This window comes from Pectinophora gossypiella, chromosome 8, assembly GCF_024362695.1.
Source record: "Pectinophora gossypiella chromosome 8, ilPecGoss1.1, whole genome shotgun sequence".
Classification (NCBI taxonomy): Eukaryota; Metazoa; Arthropoda; class Insecta; order Lepidoptera; family Gelechiidae; genus Pectinophora; species Pectinophora gossypiella.
This window is the reverse complement of record NC_065411.1, coordinates 811,261-834,947: the sequence shown is the minus strand read 5'-3', so window position 1 is coordinate 834,947 and position 23,687 is coordinate 811,261. Positions and strand designations below refer to the sequence as shown.

Genomic DNA, 23,687 nt, shown 5'->3' with positions numbered 1-23,687 from the left:
TGCAGGATGCATTTGAGGCATGTGTACGCATTCTGGATAGTAACAGTGAGTGTGGTGTTGATGATGTTGGGGAGTTGGGTCACTATCTGCTTTGTGTGCACTAAATATGACCGTTCATCTTTCCTTAATGCCCTCAGTTCCGCCAATGTTCCTCTTCCCATTCGAGTTTCCTGTTTAATTTTAAATCCTATTCTGTTTTTTGATATTATATTTTCCTTTCTTTTGTTAAATGATATTTATTAAACTATAGCAGATACCTCCTTACAACACCCTAATTAATTTCATTTATTTATACTTTATTAGACTCTCCTATTTATTTTTATTCCATTTACCTGATCCTTTTTTTGTAAATATTCATTCCCAAATGTTATTTTCCTTCCTTTTAGTTACTCCAATCTTTTAAAACTTGACATTGGCACAAAGCAGCACTAGTGCCATTACAAAAAAAAATATTAAAACAGTAAAAAGTTTAATATTTATCTTGAAGCACCCTACTTACTTTCTGTCTGTCTGTCTTTGTCTTAAGTTTCTTAGTTACAGCTTTACGTTGAAAATTAAACCATTGTTTAGAAACCTAATTACAGTCCCGTTCTCAAGAGCTTGCCAATCAATTTCATTCCTCTTTCCTCTGTAAACTCTACTGTAGGGTCGGCAAACTTTAACGAGGTTTTTGTCCGGTCTGTGAGTACTATATATACCTAAAAGGAAAGCTTTTTGTTGTCCCAAACTGCTAATTTTGTTTGCTTTTACTATTCGGTCCTTGTTCGTAAATGAGCACGTAGCTTGTACGCAACTGGTTTACGGGTCCTATGTTGATTAATTTGAAATAATTTGTAACAGTGTACTAGACCATCCATTATCCCTATTGGGGTAGGTAAAGTCATAAGGATCTCAGAATAAACGCAAATAAAGATACTTACTTGATTATAATACATTATGGGTACTACATTTAGTAGGTACTTATTTACTAAGCAACAACGACGACGTTGTGTTATTGTATCTATGATAATACAACACACACACACACACACACATACACAAAACGACTACGTGAGTAAATCTGTGTGTGTGAACTTACACGAGTTACCGCGTGGGACCCTACCTCCCGGTTTTGTTTATCTTACCGTCTCTACGGAATATGTAAGTAATGTACAAGTAAGTACCTAAATAAATAATACATTATAAAACAATAGCTTCTATTTTGAGGTAACGAAATACCTACTATTACAACATTACCAAATTTACTACCTACGCTGGCTAGACATTGATCACGGTTAGCTATTGGTTAGCTACGTCACTTTTTGCGATTATGCTATAAAAAAAGTTTTTGTGAGTGTTGCTGACAATAAAAAAATGTTCTTTAATATTTTTTATAATCTATGAGACGACTGTGCACCATTTTATTTACCAGTCAACATTTTTATTTGTGTGAAGGAAGTGTTACAAATAAAAACAAGGAAATAAATAACTAACAAAAGTAACAAATGAATCTAGTATCTCATTAATTATGTATCCGCTATAGTACCTAGTAATGTTTCGTACATATACAACGCTCACACTTAGCTTTATGGTTCTCCTGATGGGCGGTGCTCAACGGAATGAGCAGTGGTTTACTTATCCCTTGGAATTACACTAGATATAGCTACTACCCTTTCCTTCTCCTGTCTGAGAAAAGGTTACATTCGTTTCTTTTTATTGGAAATAATTAGGACTGTGCCCACGGTCTCATCGAATGAAAGTAGTGGTAGGTACCTATGAAATTTTAAGTGTTACCTACCTACTTTGATGTTAAAAAAATAGGTGTAAATACACTTATAGACTTATCATACAGGAATAATTCCTAGGGACTAAGTCAATATCATGCATGTCGTCCGCTGCCGAAATAGTCCAAAATCTTGTCTTTTGTTTTTTTTTTTCAATAAGGCTAATGATGTGCCTGATAAGACTAATTAATAGGGGGCGAGCGTATTGTATAGCGTATTGTATTGAGGAGCTCGGTGGCGCAGCGGTTGACGCGCTCGGTCTGCGATTGTTGGAGTAAAGCAACTTTCGCAAAGGCCGGTCATAGGATGGGTGACCACAAAATAAAAAAAGTTTTCATCGCGAGCTCCTCCGTGCTTCGGAAGGCACGTTAAGCCGTTGGTCCCGGCTACATTAGTAGTCGTTAATAACCATCAATCCGCACTGGGCCCGCGTGATGGTTTAAGGCCCGATCTCCCTATCCATCCATAGGGAAGGCCCGTGCCCCAGCAGTGGGGACGTTAATGGGCTGGTGATGATGATGATGAGCGTATTGCCATTAAAACCGGGCACAAATCCTGGAAACCACGTAATATCAATAAACTATCATCTAAACATGAATCCAAACTATAAAGTCGTCACAGACTACAAGTCAGTGGTTTAGAAACCAAGCCGGGATTCGAACCCACTACGATGTAAGTCACGCGTTCTCCGTCCTGGGCTGTGTCGGACTGGATATTATTATCTAGCTCTTGTCAATATAATAAAATAGTATAAAAAAATAAGTATATTCTCCATTTTTGTCTATCAAGGGCCAATTCTTTGACTTTCTTATAACACGCGGCTTTCGCTTTCTCTTTAATTTGTTCCATGTAAGCTCTTGGTCTTCTCCTTCCTCTCTTTCGTTCTATTACGCAAATTATCGTCCTTCAAAACTATATTAGTAACTATCGCACGTTTCCCCCGATTTTCGTCGGCAAATTTCGAAATATGCTAGAAGTGGCATATTGCTATTATTTTAGTAGGGTAAATTGAATTTAGCGGTCAAGCGTGACACGTATAACGTTGTTAGCGCTCGCTCCGTCGCTCTAATGTCCACTCGGAATATTCGCAGGGTCACAAGTAAAATAATATGACACTATGCATCTCTAGTGGATATCATATTTATATAAGTAGGTAATCTCTAGTAGATATCATATATATATATAGGTAGGTTGGTATACAGGGTGTTAGTGACATCGTAACGAACACCGAGGGGGATGATTCAGACCATGATTCTGACTTAATATCAAGTGGAATTTTCCGTCGCAAAATTCATGTTTTTTTAGTTTGTTTAAATTATTTTCAATTCTATACTTACTTTTGCGATGGATAATTCCACTTGATATTAACTCAGAATAATCAGCTGAATCACCCTTTCAGAATTCGTTACGATGTCACTTACACCCCGTAAAGTACATACAGGTAGCCATAGAAGTAGGTGTGGGTGTTAGTGACACCGTAACGAATACTAAGCGGGATGGTTCAGATCATGATTCTGAGTTCATATCAAGTGGAATGTCTTGTCGGATGCATGCATTTGCATGAATTTTTTTGTGTTTTTTTAAGTTATTTTCTGTTTCATACTTTTGCGACGGAAAAATCCACTTGATATTAACTCAGAATAATCAGCTAAATCATGCCTCTCAGTATTCGTTACGATGTCACTAAACACCCTGTATAGGTACAATCCAATACACGGCCTCCGTGGTCCAGTGGTTGAACATTTGGTTCACAATCTCAGAGACGCCCTGAACCGATGTGCACCGCAAACTGGTTACTATCAGTCCTTTTGTCTTAAATTTCCTACCGGATGTCAAGTAGTTAATGGCTTATGCGGTAAATGTACAATAAGTTAAGTCAGAAAATATATTTAAAAGTTTCTAAATGTGGATAAAAACTACCTATTTCTCCCATCAGGTGTCGGTTACATTTTAAACTACTTACATATTATAACCTTTTGCGCAGCGTTTAACTACAAAGCTATAGTGTCATATATATTTATTCCCTAAAGATCGGAAAGAAAACTTAAAAGAACTTTTTTCAATTAAAATAACATAATAATAATAAATAATAAAAACATTTATTTGCTCGATATACATTGTTAAAGGTCTTAAATCTAGTATAGTAGGTATATTCAACCTGTATTCAGGTGTGCAAATTAAGCAGAGGGCATGCATAACATAATATAAGTCAAAACAATCTGAATTAATTGTGGGATTATATATTATAAAATTAAATTACTTACATCAAAAGATTGCTTCTATGCTGTTCTGGGAGCATATAAAAAACATAGAACACGTTCAGCTGCTTCTCTTCCCGGGCATGTCGTAAAAACCGACAGAGGGATTGTGTCCTCTAACATGATGGACTAATGTTATGGGCGATAGGCTGATCCCTTATCACCAAAAGGTTCATCATATCCATCTTTGGACTTCGTATCAACAGTGGCTGCAAGTTGTCTTTGATTACTTGTGGCTCTGCCCACCCCATTAGGGATTACGGGCGTGAGTTTATGTATGTATGTATGTATCAAAAGATAAGAAAACTAAAAAAAAGATAACTGCCTTTTTCCAACTGGCTGCTTTTCTTTTTCGTAACTCATCCTTCAGACGGGATACACTCCGTTGCTCCACATTTTATAGCAATTTATCACGAATTTTAGCTGGACACAATTTAGGAACACTCGAAAATGCTGCCATCTGAGCCTCTAGTTTTTATCCTCATTGGGCATCGGGCCTATGTTATCATGTCTGCCATTACGCGTACCTACGAATTTGTTACCAAGTTCATGTATGGTCTAGTGGGTAGTGGGGTAACCCAGACCCGTAGGTACCCTGTAAATACCTAAATTACATTTTGACACGCATAACGATATTATATGTTCCAACTAAATTGGTTGTTCAATTCACCGGCACGTCTCGGTTAGATGCTATCACCTCTCTGACGGCATATCTTGCTGTTTCATGCATACTTACAGGATTTAATGCTAATAGCACTTTCGGTCGTCGGTGAAATGAGCACTCTAAGCTGCTTAAGGCTTTATGGTTCTGTCTTTTAAAATTCTTAATAATCATAAGTGTGTACCTTCATACCACAACTGTAGGTTCAAATCTCAGCACGTATATAAACCAATCATTATCGAATTCATGTTTGGATCATAAATGCTCAAGTGTTCAACGGTGTTGCTTCTATGCTGTTCTGGGTGCTTCTATGCTGTTCTGGGAGCAAATAAAAAACATAGAACACGTTCAGCTGCTTGTCTTCCCAGGCATGTGGTAAAAACCGACAGAGGGATTGCGTCCTCTAACATGATGGACTAATGTTATGGGCGATAGGCTGATCCCTTATCACCATAAGGTTCATCATATCCATCTTAGGACTTCGTATCAACAGTGGCTGCAAGTTGTCTTTGATTACTTGTGGCTCTGCCCACCCCATTTGGGATTACGGGCGTGAGTTTATGTATGTATGTATGTATGTTCAACGGTGAAGGAAAACATGGTGAGGAAACGCACATTAGGTACAGAGAAATGCGTTTCAGAGGTATGTGTACGCTGATCTGGATAGCGCCACCTAGGTTATTTATGGGGAACGTAGTCTGGAAAGCCCCTCATAGAAAATAAACATTAAAGAATAAAAAAATATAAAAAGGTACTTAAATAAAAAGAAAAGGAATAAGGTAATTAAAAGGTAAATTAAATGGTAGGTAATGGGTGGTAATTTATTGGTAGGTAAGGTAAATTTTAGTATACCTACATTTCATTTTACCTTATTCGCACAAACTCAGCAACCTAATTGTAATTTGGTTTCCCAAGATACAGGCTGTGCCTAGTTTGGGGACCTCTGCTCAGTTTTTAAGAGATGGATTTATTTGGGTCTAAGTTTGAATATATCTCTGTATTTATAATTAAATGATGTACCTAATTAAGTCCTATATCGGATACAATAAACAATATTTTCATTTTTCATTTTCATTTTTTTCAATTGTCTAAAAAGGTACAAAATGCATTCTGAATACGAAATGATTTCTACTTACTAGTGATATAAAAATAAAAAATTTGATTTTGGTTCGCATTCGGTTTGGGATTGCGGACGCAGATTTTTGGTTCCAATTAAAAGTTGGGTAACTACTATCAGACTGGTTTCCAATTTACTAACATTTTTAAATTGGAATTCGAAACGAAAAATTCAGAGGATGAACCTTTACTTTGTTGTGGGAAAACATAGTGGGGGAAATCTATATGCCAGTGAAAATGTAGGTAACTATAACATAACGTAACGTAACATAACATACCTAATAAATACTTTATGGCACACACAGGAAATACAAAATACAAAACAAAAGAGAAATCTTTCTTTACTGAATGCTTAGGTGAGATTAAGAGACAATGTCTAGACCTATGGAAAGAGTATTTTGATAAGAGATCTAAAGAGGTAGGTATTTGGTATAGGACAATACAACCTGAACCGCTGGCCGTTCCTTGGATCAACAACTGCCTGAGTAGAAACGAATTAGTTATGGCTATGAGGCTAAGATCTGGGCATTTACCATTAAATTGCCTACCTGATGAGAAAAACAGAGTCTCCAAACTGTACAGAATGTGGGGTAGTGGAGGATGTACTGTTTTTTTTTTTTTTGACGTGACTTATTGCAGATTTGCCGCAGATGGCATTAACTACTTGGCCGGACAAATGGGGAGCGCTATATCGATTAGTTAGGGTGGGTTTAAAACTGCGATAATTTATCGGAGTTCTAGGCTCAACCTGCTATCCTTTTCTCTATGTAGTTGTTACAGAGCAACATAGTCAGTAGTGACTAAGCTCTTTAAATAAAGATTAAAAAAGAGAAATCGAAAAAGTACAATGGGCGGCCTTATTGCTATATTTGAGTACAGGAGATATTTTTAATTATTATATTATAATATAGCGGGATAATGCAGCATGGGAATACTTGTACATATAAAAATAAAATACAAAGATAGATACACTTACGAGTACATAAACTAAGTACATAATAATAAAACACATAATTATAATTTTTATAATGAATAAATACTTCATATACTATCATCCTATCTTTGGTCGGAGACCGTGACTTTCTTACTAGAGATCGATTATATTATAGGTATTTACATTATTATGTCAATACATCGTTCTATCAACAACAATACAATACAATACATAGTCCTGCTTTAAATATATCCCTGCTTTAAACGCGATAAGAACCCGTTATTATGTGTTTTAATTATGATAATGGCCCCGATTCCTGCAGACACCGCCTAATTTTATTTTAGGTTATATCCGTCATTTTCGTATCCGTCGAAAAGGAAAGGGACGGATGATTCACAGCTCTTAATTTTAGGAAGAATGAGTAAATTAATGTGTCGGGTTATTGACTGACGTAAAATTTTTAGACGGTTGGTTTAGATTTGTGCTTAAAATTGACGTGTGTTCCATAAATTTTATGCTTGTCGATTACCCGTCCCTTTCCTTTTCGGCGGATAAGAAAAGGACAGATATAACTTAAAATAAAATTAGATGGTATTTACAGGAATTAGCACCAATAACCGCGTAAACTTAAAACAAGAATTTTCTTGAAATTGCCATCTAAAGAATCTACTTATTACCTACACTATAGTCTGAAAGGTAACGTGTCTCGAATACGTCCTTTGATAGCGATAAATCGGTCGTGCAGTACTTTATTTCCCTGGTGCGATTTATCCATATAAAGTTGACGCTACACGGTTTTGCAATATGACGCGACGTGCATTGAAGCAGGGACGTACTTAGACAGCTTATTTGTGGTCCATTCATGTACTATCATTCATTCATTGTTTTAACAAATACAGGGTGTTAGTGACATCGTAACGAATTCTGAGGGGGATGATCCAGACCATGATTCTGTTTCGATATCAAGTGGAATTTCCTGTCGGAAAAGTCATGAATATTTTAGTGTTTTTTTTTTAATTATTTTCAGTTTCATACTTTTGCGACTAAAATTCCACTTGATACAACTAGAATCATGGCCTGAATAATCTCTCAAAGTTTTCGTTACGTTGTCACTAACACCCTGTATATTTCAGTAAGGGTTTAGCTTTAGCATCTCATCATCATCATCAGCCCAAGAACGCATCTACTTACATAATATTAGAACAAGACTGATAAGGTGTACGTGTAGAATAAAATTTTAGTATTTTGTTATATATCAAACACAGCCTCCGTGGTCTAGTGGTTAGAGCGTTAGGCTCACGATCTGGAGGTCCGGGTTCGATTCCCGATGGGGACATTGTCGAAATCACTTTGTGAGACTGTCCTTTGTTTGGTAAGGACTTTTCAGGCTTGAATCACCTGATTGTCCGAAAAAGTAAGATGATTCTGTGCTTCGGAGGGCACGTTAAGCCGTTGGTCCCGGCTATTAGCCGTAAAAACACCTCCACCAACCCGCAGTGGAGCAGCGTGGTGGAGTATGCTCCATACCCCCTCCGGTTGATTGAGGGGAGGCCTGTGCCCAGCAGTGGGACGTATATAGGCAGTTTATGTTTATGTTATGTTATATATCACGCTAGAGTTACGCCAACATTATTTTTCTCAGGTATCATTGCTTGAAGCGCCTAGTTATAATTTTTTCAACAGCGATATATTGTCTTTAGTAGGTACTGGATATAACTTGTGGTTGATAAAGAAAAGAGAAGAGACTAGATATTGGATTTTGATAATCCGGTTAAGTAGAGAATACAAGCCAAGGCACATCTACTGTTTAGTAGTTTTTTCATAATATAATAAACACATACATACATAAACTCACGCCCGTAATCCCAAATGGGGTGGGCAGAGCCACAAGTAATCAAAGACAACTTGCAGCCACTGTTGATGCGTCCTCTAACATGATGGACTAATGTTATGGGCGATAGGCTGATCCCTTATCACCATAAGGTTCATCATATCCATCTTAGGACTTCGTATCAACAGTGGCATAATATAATAAAATTACACAAAAAAGAACTAACACTAAGTAAGTAACAGGTTCGAGAAAGAATACCAGTCCAAGGAGCTTTAGAGCTTTTTTTCAGTACAATGACGCAGTATGAAAACCTTTAGGGCCCCAAATAAAGCATAATTTGTGGCCCCTACCGTACTCCGGCCCTGTACAAAGGCATGGGGCGTCACATGTGACACCCAATATCCGGGGCACGGCAATATACGCCCCTGGCATGCAATCTTGTAGCATGCATTTGACACATCCACCTTTTCCAAATCCCTGAATAGGGTAAGGCCTGCCTGTAACAATTTCCAACTTTTGTTGATCAAGAAAACTAACAGCTTACAAAACAAAATAGACTTAAAAATACCAACAGAAAGCCAATTACAGGTTCACTAATAAAATCGGTAAGTATAGATAAAATCAGCCGTGAATGGCTGACACAAGAAAAATATAATCTTACACTCGCTCAGATCGCTATGCACCGTACTTAGTAAGTTATCTACAAGAATAGAAAATTAACTACAGAGGTTTTTCCCCGAAGGGTAAGGCAAAGGGAACTATGCCCATACAGCCATGTCCCGTTCCCGTTCCCGCCAAAAAGCCTCACCAAAAACGATATAGATGGCTTTGTACAGCTGCCTATAATTACCTATTTTCCCATTACTCGGAATACTCGGGTACTTACATAATGATTCCAATATACAATATAATGGAAGAATCATATATAAAAATAATTGTTGCTTGGTATTTAGATAGTATTAGTTGCTACCTATATTGCTTCTCTTTATTTTGATCAGAATAATAATAGGTGGAAGATGTATTTTGCCTGGATGTAATAAAGAAGATCATCATTTATATCCAAAAACAAACATAAAAGATACATTATGTATGTTATCCATGAAATTAGAAGGTTAAACGAAGGAAAAACGTAGAGGAATATATTCTGGAAAGAGGGATCATTCCAGTGAAAAGCATACAGGCTGACTCCCCGCAAAAGGCCCGAAATGACCTTTTGCAAGGTATTTAACAGTTGCATATACAATTACCTGCATTGCATCATTTGGAATGCACACCAATTCACGAGCTACGCTAGAATATCTAATTTATTAAGCGCTATTGTTGCCAGTTCATTTGGCCAATGAATTAAATAGATATATCTGTTTGCGAATTTAGTGAAAATCCTACGGCAGTGAGACGTGGCCGCTTACTATGGGTCTCGTGAGGAGGCTCGGTGTCGCTCAGCGGGCAATGGAGAGAGCTATGCTCGGTATTTCCCTGCTCGATCGAATCAGAAATGAGGAGATCCGCAGGAGAACTAAAGTCACCGACATAGCTCGCAGAATTGCAAAGCTGAAGTGGCAGTGGGCAGGACACATAGCGAGGAGAACCGATGGCCGATGGGGCGGAAAGGTTCTGGAGTGGCGACCACGTGTCGGACGACGCTCAGTGGGTAGGCCCACTACATGGTGGACCGACGATCTGGTGAAGGTCGCGGGAAGCCGCTGGATGCGGGCAGCGCAGGACCGATCGTCGTGGAGATCCTTGGGGGAGGCCTATGCCCAGCAGTGGGCGTCATACGGCTGATGATGATGATGATGATCTGTTTGCGAATTTAGTATACGTATGAGATACCACAAACACATTTGGGTCGACCATTATAGACGAATTAGAATCATTTATTCAACGTAAATATCATGGATAAACTTGTTGAAAGTCAATTACATATTTTTGAATCTACGTCATTTCGCAATGTGTTATGGCTGAGGAGAAGGAATGACAAGAAACTGCAACAGCAACACATCTTTTAAACCAATGTATATCTTTAAATCAAGGTATACATTACAAGTTATTTAAAAACTAGAGGAACACATTTAATACTTACCAGGTATTTTTGTCATTCAGGTCACGATGAGTTTTATATTTTCTGACAAATTCAAAATGTTATCTGGTATTTTATTGTAAAAACGTATGTACATAACCCCAAAAAGATGAATTGAATTTACTTAATCTAGATTTTTTAATACATAACATAAACATAAACAGCCTATATACGTCCCACTGCTGGGCACAGGCCTCCCCTCAATCAACCGGAGGGGGTATGGAGCATACTCCACCACGCTGCTCCACTGCGCTGCTGCTGTATTTTTAATAGCAATTTTATTTTTATTCCTTGTAACTACCTATTGTAAGTATACATATAGGATGGGGACATGACTCACCATCGTTGGTCTAACAGAAAGCTCGATTGATATATCTTTGACTGCTTATGTTATGAACGTATTATATATTAAGGAAGGATATTACCTATTACTAGTATTATTCTGTCTTTCAATATATTTTCTAATGATCTTGCGATGAAAATAAACTTTTTATTTTATCTGTTTGAAACTACTAGAGATGCCCTCTTGTGATTCCCACGTACACGTAGCACTATTATAGGCGAATGCTCGTATTAGGTGACTTTGAAACACTCAGACAGCGCTTGTCTTTATTTAAAATAAACAGTATAGCAACATTATTAGAAAAGAAATTAGGATGCACGGTGCGTCGTCTACAAATATTATGTAGCCAATACAAACATTCATTAATGTAGCTCCATCAAACAGATCGTCAATATCTACAGCGCGTAAATCGCATTCTGTGTGCATAGTTCGGCTATTAGTACAATCTATTCTGATTGCATCCTGTTATTGCATAGTAGGTTGTATCAACAGACAGACATGTACGCATGTTCTCACGTGTGACTGCATGCCAAACATGCCGCGCGCAGCGCGATTCATATCGAGGGCTTCGAGAGCGGCAGCGAATGCTATCTACATCTCATGGTCAAAGGTCTGGATATTACTTCATATAAAAACAAATGTTTTAACACAGAAACTACACATTGACGTTATAGTGCACGCGCATCTGTGTGTGATGTCTGACGCCCATACGATTGAGGACTAAAGTAAGACTGAGGGGGGTAACGTAAACCTAGCTCAGCCGCTAGTGGGGAGCGGAGAGTTGCCGTTCTATACGTAGTATTAATCCTTATTTTCTCCCATGGGTTCCTCCGGTATTTCGTTTCACATTTTTAAAATGTTGTTGGAACTTTTTCGCGTTTTTTGCAGTAGGGATGCGGTTTTCTTTCTCATGCACATATTTTTTATTTTTAGATACCGGTGACCAGGCGGTGGGAACCTGCTTATTAGCAATGTGTTGTGTTAATGTGTACGTTTTCTTGTTGTTTATAATTGTCGAGCCGTGTCGTGTGTAAATGTTATTTTATTTTTATCGTTCTATTACTAACACTAGATTAAGTTGTTTATTGCTTGTTACTAACCACTATGGAACATGTCCGAAATAAACTCTTTTTATTTTTATTTATTTATTTTTAATTGCTTACACAAGACCGTATGTACCTACTAACGACATCATTAGTGTAGGTGCCCAGTCTTCTTCTATCGTGTGAGTTGTGAGGTGGAGTATCAACCTCATCAACCCTGGTGTCAGGGTTACTATTGAGCCGCCAAAGACCCCTGACATGGCTCCTGTAACGACTACTTACTTACAGTCAGTAAGTAGTAACAGGGACCAATGGCTTAACGTGCCTTCCAGACTCCGGATCATCTTACTTTCGGACAATCAGGTGATCAGCCTGTAATGTCCTAACCAAACTAGGGACCACAAGTAATTTTTGTGATATGTCCCCACCCGAAAACGAACCCAGGACCTCCGGATCGTGACCCAAAAGCTTAACCACTGGACCAATCACGGAGGTCGTTAGGTGCCCAGTAATATGACTGCAATAATTAATGTTTCAGCGACTAATAATTCAGTGCGACTATTAACTCAATCAATTCGTAATTACCCCCTGACCACGGTGTATGAATGATGAATGTATATTTTGTAGTGCTAATCGCCACCTTTCCGCACAATACTAGATATTGTGTTAGATCATAAATCTTGTTCAAGTAAATACATTTTGTGATTTGGTATAATTATATCATACTGACATATTATGTCAACTCTGAAGCCTGTATTCGCTATCAGAGCGGAAAGCGCATCTACTCGACGGAAGATAACTTTTGCCAAAGGATGTTATCGGGGTACCGAACAGGACATAGTACCCCGCTAGCCACAAGTTGGTAGAGTGTTGATCGACGATCCAACGGTGTTATGTTGCTGTGTAAACTTCGATATCGCGTTTCAGGACTGTTTGAAGACTGCATTATTGAATGTGGCGCCATCTGTTGCATGTGGGCGGAACTAGTTGGCCAACTAGTTGGGTCCGCCACAACTTAGAACCTCAATTATATTTGAATCTAAAAAGCAGGTAGACAAGGAGGAGTGGAAGAAAGGAAGAGAGGCCTTTGCCTTGCAACGAGGCACTGAGGGCTATTAATAATAATAATAAAAGCGACAGGTCACTGACCCACTGACTGACTCACTCATCACGAAATCTCTGAAATAACATGTGCTAGGAATCTCAGTTTTTGTATGGGGATTCCTTTTAGGACTTAGGTACTCACGAAGACAGGATTTTACGAAATTCAATACCCGAGGCGTTAAAAAAGGGATTGAAAGATTTGTATGACTTTTTATTTTTTAAAGCTAGTTCATGTTTTTGGATGAAGTTGCGTGCGCACAGTTAGTGTCCGGGTGAGAGCCTTCAGCGCTCCCCATTTGTCCGGCCAAGTAGTTAATGCCATCTGCGGCAAATCTACAATAAGTCACGTCAAAAAAAGAGCGCAGTTTGTAACTTATATACCGACGAAGCCACTTTTCATAAAAACGACCGAAACACTACGAACCCCGGTACCGGACTTACGCCAATGAGTTATTTTCACTAACACAGTTGGCTCGACCATTATAGACGGCGATACGGCTCAACACCTATCACGTTGGTCTAACAGAAAACTCGATGAGTCGTGGGCACTTAGTTCACCTTGCGATGGAAATCAAAAATGAGAAGCATTTATTCAACGTAATTATCATGCATTTTGTTGAAGGTCAATGTAACATTTTTGAATTTACGTCATTTCGCAAGGTGTTATGGCTGCGGAGAAGAAAAGAAACTGCAATAGCAACGCATCTTTTAGATTAATGAGGATATACATTACAAATTATATAATAAATAGCGACTCGCCCCGGCTTTGCTCGGGTGCAATACTGAGGAAAAAATAAAATTATTTACGACATCACATTGAAAACCTCAAAAATAACAGTATTTCTCCACTATTTAATGGATGTTATTATACATATAAAACTTCCTCTTGAATCACTCTATCTATTAAAAAAGAGACCGCATCAAAATCCGTTGCGTAGTTTTAAAGATTTAAGCATACATAGGGATATAGGGACAGAAAAAGCGACTTTGTTTTATACTATCGTAGTGGTGACTAGAGAAATACATTAAATACCAGACATTTTTATTATTATAATTATAATTTAGGTAATCAGGATGTCCTGGCTACCCCAGTGGGGATATAGTCGTGAACTTATGTTATGTGACGTTATAACATTATAACCTCATGTCACCACACATAATAACAGGACTGTGAAGCGATAAGTCATCGTTTATATCTACCTATACCTACGCAATCTTATCTACAGCAACATAGTAATGACCTGTTAACACAATATTTACATTATTCCATTTAGTTTTATCTTCGACTCTGTTATGAACACTGTGTGGTACCCATTCCTGTTGCACTTATTTAATATTTGGATTTTCTATCGCGGATTTGAGGTAACTTTAAACTTCATTTGCCTATAGATCAACTTCGTAGAGTAAGTCCCATCTGGTGATGGATATGCTCTCTTGAGAAAAAGTTTTTTTTTTTACCTCATTGAGATGTAGTCGTGGGCTTACGTTTTTTTATATACTTACTTATATGTTGCTTATATGTTTAGTAAGTAAAAGTAAGTAAGAAAAATCTTTATTTCCTCTACAAAAACACATGGATACATAAATAGATACAAAAATACAATATTTGTAGAGGCTGGAGCCTAAACTAGGATACCCTGTGTTTTAGGACTCCAGGCCTCCACCTCCAGAAAGTCATGGCCAAGAGAAAATAACAAAATAGGAAAAGAAAAAATAAAAATAGTTAACTTGAATTAACCATAGAATAAATCACAAATGATTTTTTAAAAAGAAAATATCAATTCTATAAATGCTTTTATGTGTGTGTGTGTGTGTGTGTGCGTGAGTGCGTGTGCGCGCGCGCGCGCGTGTGTGTGTGTGTGTGTGCGCGTGTGTGTGTGTGTGTGTGTGTGTGCGTCTCACTTCTATTTAATTATGTCTAATAAATTCTCTGTTTCGTCATAATTAAAATTCTGTAACCATACCGCTACTGATTTTTTACATTGGTAAATGTTTAATGGGTAAATAATTAACCTTTATTAAATTTTTTATAATGGTAAGATCCTAGAAAGTCATAGAATCTTTTTGAAAAAGCTGTTTTAAATAGTCTAGTAGGACAGACCAGATCATGTCTTCTCGTATTTTGAGTGAAGGTAGGATCATAGGTTATTTGCGAGTGTCTTTTGAGGATAGTATTTGCAATGAATAATTCACGAACTGTTAAAACTACATTCTTCATAGAGTTTAGACGTTGGGTACAAGAAGGGTCGAAAGGTTGAAACCTTTAATATCTCACGTTGAGCTACCTCTAACTTTTTTTTAAAGATGAATATTAATTTCCTAGTGCGAGCGGAGAGTGACTTAATGTGAGATTTGGGCAAAGATCATCACGCACTGGTTACCACAGGACGGAGACTGTAGACGTGGTAGACCCCGGAAACGATGGCGTGATGATCTCGACGATTATTGAAAAGACTAGATAGAGCTCATTCATAGCGTCAAAATGGCCCACTTACTAAAATAAAACTTTTATATCACCATCCTAACGCCTAATGGAACTGTTGAAATTCTAAAATAAACCCTTCATCAAATATTATTTCACCCGATTGCCTTTTTCATAAAATACGCTTACACAAACAAATCAGTCTGTTTATAAATCTCCTGAAGCCAAAATCAATTAATTTGTACAAATATTTGTTCACGTAGGCACCTATTCATTTTTTTTTTGCTTTTGCACCTGCCTTCAATATTCAGTACGTATTCAATTTTTTTTTTGTTCTTTTCCCTTTATCAATAAATGAAAACCCGGAACAGGCGACAACAATGCAATACTCACACCCTTAAACACATAATTGTAATAAGGGAGATTATGACATCTAACATCATTCATAATTGGATCCGCCACAGTGTTTATTCGCTCATGCCTTGAAGATTGTACTTACGTACACATATACACACATACACTTACACATATGCGCACACACACACACACACACACACACACACACACACACACACACACATCAATTTAAAGGGGGGCTTGAGTCAACCATCATTTAAAAAAAAATGTTTAAAACAGACAAAGTTTTTTTTTTTTTATTATTTACTTATCGGGAAACATAATTATATCGCTGAAGAAGCAAAGAATTTGAGACCTTAGCCATTTGTATCAGAAACAATGAAGCGAAACGATTCGTACGAACTGGTGGGATATTAACGAGATAGGAGTGGGATCCCAGCTCACGTGTAGTTGCCCGAAGGTGAAAAGGGGATGATGGAATCAACTTGTGCTATTTGCTGCATAACAGAAGTGAAAAAGGCAATCAGGAGAAGGTTTTTATTGTTTTCTGTGTACATAAAGAACAATGATTCCTTCATTAATTAGCCACGCTAAATGTACGTTTGTCGGTCGTTTTTAAGGTTTAATAGTCCAATTCTTCTAGTGTCTGCCATTAACTTAGTTTTTAGTTCATTTAACGGAAGTAAGGATAAAATAGTATCATTGTATGTCTGAGGGGTACGCAGAGATTATAATACACCCGGTCCTTGCCAGCTATTAACCGGGCACAAAATCTTCAACATCATCTCCCTAGCGTTAAACCATTTTCACCTAACCTGAGGATTTGTCAAGTCCTGTTTTTTACAGAAGCGACTGCCTATCTGAACTTCCGACCCGCGAAGGGAAAACTAACCCAATACAGGTTACATCAACATACCTCCGAAACGCGAATGTGGTTTTTCGGGAATGTGGGTTTCCTCTTAATGTTTTCCTTCACCGCATTTATGATCCAAACATGAATTCGGATACCTACTCTCCATAAGCACATTTTTTTCCAGAAACTATGTCTTGCTTGGAGCTCCCATGCCCAAGCTACACCAGCAGCCCCGCAGGGACCACCTTCACCAACCTAGTCACCCACCTGCTGGCGACACAGTGCCTGGTCACCGAGCCCTGGCCTGATGATGATTTTGAAACAGTCTCCAGTGAGTTTCGCCTTATTGTAGATTTGCCGGAAATGGTATAAACTGCGCCGGACAAACGGAGGTTCCAGTGCGATTTTCTTGGGCTTATTGTAGATTTACCCCAAAGGGAATTAACTACTTGGCCGGACAAATGGGGAGTGCTCCCACTGTCAGGTCTGTCTTACAACAGGCTTGAGGGTGCCTACTGGGCGCGAACTTCGGGTTAGGGTGTAGTCTGAGTGGATTGAAATTGAAAGAATTAATCGACCTTAGTGGGCCGATAGGCATATATCCTATAATTTGTGAGAGATTTTGCAGAGGGCGACTATTTCGACTTCATCATCGTGGGATCCGGCACAGCTGGGTCGCTGCTGGCCAACAGACTGAGTGCCAACCCTCAGTGGAAGGTGCTGCTCGTGGAGGCAGGAGCAGATCCGCCGATGGAGAGCATCGTGAGTTATATTTTGTCATTTCTGCTGGAAATAGAATGATCTCAAGACAATATCGTGGAGCTAATACACTCAAAAACACTCAGATGCACGCACATGTTCTTTCACTACTCTCGCTAGTAGTGTATTTTTTTTTTCGGTGAAGCGTGGGAACTTAGATCATCTTGCTATCAAGCAGCGGAGTTTCCTGGCCTTTCCGGACTTTCAGCGGACTTTCCGGAGTTTCCTGGAATCTACTCAAATTCAAATTCAAAAATATCTTTATTCAGTAGGTATCATAGTTACACTTTGAATCGTCAATTTTTACATAACGAACGTCTCATCCGCCTAAAACTACTGCAGCTTCTCACAACCTGTATAGCCGGGTAAAGGAGGTGCAAGAAAAACCTCGGCACAGGGCCCTAGACGTTCTTTAAAAAAATAAAAATAAACATAAAATATTGGTATACAATTGAGTAATTTAGCTGCCTAATATCAGTTCTCAGACAGTTAATCCCATGCATTCATATCTTCTAAATAATCACTAACTTTAATAACCTTTTTTGGAAAGTTTTTGTTTAACTACTGTCTTAAAGCAGTTGAAAGGCAAATTCTGAATGTCAATGGGAATCTTATTGTAAAAACGTATACATTGCCCCTTAAAAGATTTAGTACTTAATCTTATGTAATCGACTGACTTGTAAAGCAAGTTTATTTTTATTCCGGGTATTAACAATGTGCCGATCGCTATTTTTTGCAAATAATCCTATATGTTATACTGATACTTGTCCCTAATGTTCCTAAGTAAAATAATTTTGATTTCGTTGTTTTTTGATTTGGTTAGAAAAGGACAGATCTGTTATGTCCTTTCTGATATTACCATTATTAAGGAGGGTTGATAACCATATTATGGTGCATCATTGAGAAAGTGGCGACAAGTTGTCTTTTGATTAGTTGCAGCTTTGCCCACCCCGTTAAGAAATACGGACGTGATTTAATGTATGTAAGCGATAATTAAATAGTTTTATTAAATAATTTAATTAGCGTCCAAATACCAAAAGCCTAAAATAGAATTTTAATAAATTACTGTAAAACAACGATTAATTCCGTTTCATTTAAATACATTCATTTCCACTCCCAAATTGATATTCTGTTAGCAATACATCACAGATAATGGCCGTTTTAAAAGCAATTTAAAAGCAAATTAATTACTCTTTGAGCGATGATATTATTAAAACTCTATTACCAATTTCAGATACCGAATTTCTCTGGGGCTACCCACAGGAGCATCTATGCATGGCAATACCATACAGAAAAGGATGAAACTACCAACAGAGGTAGCATCGACGGCCGTTCCTTTTGGCCTCGCGGTAAGGTCCTAGGAGGTACAGGGTCCATCAATGGCTTGCTGCACATGCGAGGAAGCCCTGGGGACTACGCTCCGTGGCACACTGAAGAAGACGATGGATGGGATTGGCCTACCCTGAAGAAATACTTTATGAAGAGTGAAAAAGTCATTGACCCCTTTATTCTTAACAACCCACACTTACGAAAAGATCACGGCACTGAAGGAGCATTCATCGTGGATCAACTTAATTTCACACATGAAGGTATAGCTGAGAAAATAACTGAAGGTTATAAAGAAATGGGTTTAAAATTCCTAGAAGACATAAATGGAGATACGCAGATGGGTGTCGGAAAGATTAGAGGCAGTAACTATAAGGGTAAGAGAGTAAGTACAGCTACTGCTTTCTTAAATGCTGCGAGAGAGCGAGAAAACCTATACGTGTTGAAAAATACATTTGCTTATTATATTAAAATTGATAAAGAAACTAAAGAAGCTACGGGAATTAAAGTAACACTCCAAAATGGTAATGACGCTACATTTTTTGCGATAAAAGATGTGATAATTAGTGCTGGCACAGTAAACAGTCCTATGTTGCTCATGGCATCAGGTATTGGACCAAAAGAACACTTGGAAGGATTGGATATTGACGTCATTGCTGATTTGCCGGTTGGTGAAAACCTTCAGGACCATGTTAGAATACCTATTCCAGTCACGATAGATACAGGAGCGAAGGAAAAAGACGAAAAATATTGGCTCAAAGCGGCTGCGGATTATTTACTCGAACAAACAGGTCCTCATTCTACAAATTACGATCAACCGAACATAAATGCTTTTCTCTCCGTTCCTGAAGGTAAATCATTGCCTGATGTTCAAATTGATCATAACTATTTCGTACCAAACACATCTTACGTTTTCTCTGCGTGTGTAAATGTTATGTCGTTTCAAGACGAAATCTGTAGTCAGTTTTATGAGTTTAACTCTGAAAAAGAACTGTTGATATTCTTTGTGTCTTTATGCAGGCCTTACTCAAGAGGCAATATTTTGTTGCGTACAAAAAGCAACGTCGGTTACCCGAAGATATACTCTAAATACTTCAGTGATGAACGCGACATGCAGACTTTTGTAAACGGTGTGAAAGGCGTAATGAAGATTATAGACACTCCAACTTTTAAGAAGATGAAATCTGAGTTACAGAGGATAAACTATAAAGATTGTGATGGCTTTGAGATGGCTAGTGATGATTATTGGGAATGCATGGCTAGAACTTTGACTTATAACGTTTATCATCCTGTAGGTACAGTCAAAATGGGTAAAGTAGGAGACCCAACAGCAGTAGTAGATAGTAAACTAAGAGTGATCGGTGTGAAAGGACTTAGAGTGGTTGATGCTAGTGTGATGCCGACTATACCGAGTGTCAATACTAATGCTGCTACTATGATGATCGCTGAAAGAGCTGCTGATTTCATTCAAGAGGAATATTTGAATTTGGATATAAATAAAGATGAGTTGTGATGCCTTTAGTTTGATTGCTCCTGCAGTTGCTATTCCCTCAGCAGTAGGACGGACAAAGATTGTTTATAGTATGAAATAAAGAAGAAGTTTCTCACAAAAACAACCCATAATTAGTAAAGTTCAGCAAATCTACCACCGTACTCAGCTATACATATTTTTAGACATGAGCTTGCTTAAACTCAACCCCACCTCAACCCAGCGGTTATCTAACTAAACTGTCAAATCCAGTTATAACAAATATTGATTAATTAAAGGTTATGACCTCAACACGAGCTCCTATCCTTCGCTGGATTAAGAACAGTTAATAACAGAATTATACTTTAATAGGAGGAAGTAGCAATAACTTCGAAACCAGTACTCCGTACTCTGAACACGGCTGGAGTTTGCAAAACAAGTGAAAGTTTTAGGCGAGTTGTGTTGAGGATACATCCCTTGTTACAGCGATTCATTTTTATTTCTATGAATTTTCTTTTACCTGTCACGTTGGTCTAACAGAAAGCTCGGTGAGGCGTGGGTACTTAGTTTATCTTGCTATGGATGTATCTCTGACTAGGCCAATTGGGATACTGTCGTGAGCTTATGTTAATGTGTCCTTTTATCTTGTGAGATTGTGATGTGTGTCCGAGTGAAAGAAAGCGTGATCCAAACGCGAGCCTTAAATATTACTTATTTAAAAAATCTGCAACCTTGGTGTCTATTCTGGTGTCCTGGCGTCAGGCGTGTAGGCGTTGGGTTGGTTGTCTGAATGAAAAACATAATGTTGCTAGTCACTTTTAAAACGACTTTTTACCTATAAATTTTTTGTCACTTTTTTGTCTTTGTTTGAATAAATGTTTTTCTCTCTCTCTCTTTCTGTTTCTATGTTTGACGCAAAGGAAAAAGAACTCTATTTTGAACCATCCTTCCTTTTCGAATCTAAGCTAAGTAAATATTATTTTCGCTTAATCCATCGCTTTAGATGGAGCCAGACGATGTTTCCCTTTTAAATTGTAAAGTTTATGATGACAATTGTCAGAAACTGCGAGTAAGCAGGTTAGCTGGTGTTGTTGGGTCCAAACAAACACAAATTGTCTCGGAGGCGACAATTATACACGAATTTAGTTGTCGCTGTTTACTGTCTCGTGTTCAGCTTCGTAACTGTAATGTAAGGGAACGAGAAACTGGTTGGATGTTTCATAACGTGTGGTCTATTTTGGGACTTAAAGTTTCATAAATAATAATTATTTTAAATACTTGATTTTTATTTTTATAGCACTTACTCGTGTTTAGGGAAACACAAAGAGAAAAATCGAATCTTCATTAAGATGATACATAGATCGAAAGAATTTCGCATGGATAGGAGGAGGACCCGGTGGTGTAATGATTAATACGTTCGTCCCGGCTTGACAAGAGCAATGGGTTTAAGTCACGTCCGAAGCAGATATTTTTCGATTAATATTTTCTCTTTGTAAATACTTGTTTTCAGTATTTTTGGGGAATTTGTTTGAACACTTTAGGAACCGCTGATCTGTATAGTATGGTGACTGACTCGGGTCTTCCATACATTAGTCTTCGGACATCACTACGAAGAGGATACAAGTCATCTTCTGATCAATTGTACCTCTACCTGCTCAAAAGAATTAAAACCGATCAAAACAAAACGAAACATGGCGAGAGACGTTTTTTTCACGTTACTTCTTATAGGCTTGCCTTAGGTGATTACTACTTGGCCGGACAAATGAGGAACGTTTAAAGTTCTCCCCGGTAGGCGGCGCATGTGCCTCGCTCTCTTTACTATGTGTTATAATAGTAAAAGTAAAAATTGTTTATTGTCATAGAAAAAGATCGACACAACGTTGGATTATAGCTAGAACACACAAATGCTACAGAAGTATAACCCTGCTACCTGAACTAGGAGACCTGTATCTCAGGGAGCAGTGTTCAGCAATTACATCTTTTTAAATATCTTCAGCTGAGGCAAACCATTGTTAAGCTGAATTTATTTGACAATAAACTGTCGTAAAATAAAAACAAATAAACATGCATAATTAAAACACATAATAACGGGTTCGTACCGCGTTTAAAATAGGGATATGAGACTCCCGATATTATTATGTTTCTTTTTTTATTTGTTTTTTTTTGACGATTTATGATAATAACCGCGTAAAATTAAAACAATCTATAAATAAACATGCATTTTGTATGTTGATTGTGTGTCTGTGTGTATGTGTATATATGAGTGTGTGTGTGTTTGTGTGTGGCTGTGTGAGTGCTTGCGTGCTTCGCTACGAATATGATGGTACTCATACTCGTACAATGCGAGAGGCGTGCGGGGCAGACACCACGGAATACCACCTACTACGATCCTGACTCCTGAGACACCATTTTCGCATCTTCCACTGTCATCAAAGATTTCATACGCCGCCGGTATAGACTACTATTGACTTAGCCTGACTTTAAAACATCTTGGATCTGATAGCGGGCATACTCCTCGCTATGTGTGCATCCGGCTTTACGCACGCTACTTTCAGTACTTTCTTTAGTTGACAATGTTCAAAGTTCATGTGATACAGTCGATTAATTCTTTTAAATATTTTTCCTCTCACACGACGCCCTGATCCGAGGTTCGCGCCCAACTGGGCACCCTTAGGCCTATTGTCTTAAACGTTGTACCGGGTGAGAGCCTTCAGCGCTCCCCATTTTTCCGGCTAAGTAGTAGATATGTGATATGTCCCCACCGGGATTCGAACCTGGGACCTCCGGATCGTGAGCCCAACGCTCAACCACTGAACCACGGAGGCCGTTAATAGGGATTTCGGATGTAGTTCTGTGTGTCTGTTTGTGGCTACCTGTCTTGCGAGTCTAGTACATAACCTCCTTGCTTACTTAGATCTAAGTTAAATCGTCTAACTAAACGGGTTTCCTCTTGCTCCACAAGTTGTAATTGCTTTCCGATAACTTTCCCTGGTAAAGCTTAATCTTTTGCTAATTAATAAACTGATTAGGATTATAACAAATGTATTTCATGGATGCCAACGACATCCTAATCAATAAAGAAGTTCATTGCAACAGGCTAGCTTCCAACTAGTCAAATCAGTTACTTTTTACTAGACGTCAAAACACGAATTTGTATGAAAAAGCACACTGTGACATCTTAGAAAAACGTGATAAAATGTCGGACTTATTATGTTTTTCTTGATTAAAATTCGTAAATCTTCTTCTTCTGTCGTGTGGAGTGTGAGGTTAATTACCAACCTCATCAAACCTGGTGTCAGGGTTATTACTGAGCCGCCATAGGCCCCTGACATGACTCATGTAACGACTACTTAAATCAGTAAATAATAA

The 23,687-nt window shown here is 38.1% G+C and overlaps 1 protein-coding gene across 3 annotated transcripts; it reads left to right on the top strand.

Moving 5' to 3' along the window:
- Positions 1 to 1,052: 1,052 nt before the first annotated feature.
- On the top strand, positions 1,053 to 21,208 carry LOC126368617 (ecdysone oxidase-like). Of its 3 annotated transcripts, none has more exons than XM_050012680.1 (4): positions 1,053 to 1,140; positions 16,950 to 17,096; positions 17,394 to 17,527; positions 18,759 to 21,208. In XM_050012680.1, the coding sequence occupies exons 2-4, from the start codon at positions 16,955 to 16,957 to the stop codon at positions 20,361 to 20,363; spliced, it is 1,881 nt and encodes a 626-aa protein (XP_049868637.1). In that variant the 5' UTR covers positions 1,053 to 1,140; positions 16,950 to 16,954; the 3' UTR covers positions 20,364 to 21,208. The 3 variants fall into 3 exon arrangements, with proteins under 3 accessions (XP_049868637.1, XP_049868636.1, XP_049868635.1); XM_050012679.1 differs by having other exon boundaries at positions 1,065 to 1,155; XM_050012678.1 differs by lacking the exon at positions 1,053 to 1,140 and adding an exon at positions 14,407 to 14,495.
- The last annotated feature ends 2,479 nt before the right edge of the window (positions 21,209 to 23,687 follow it).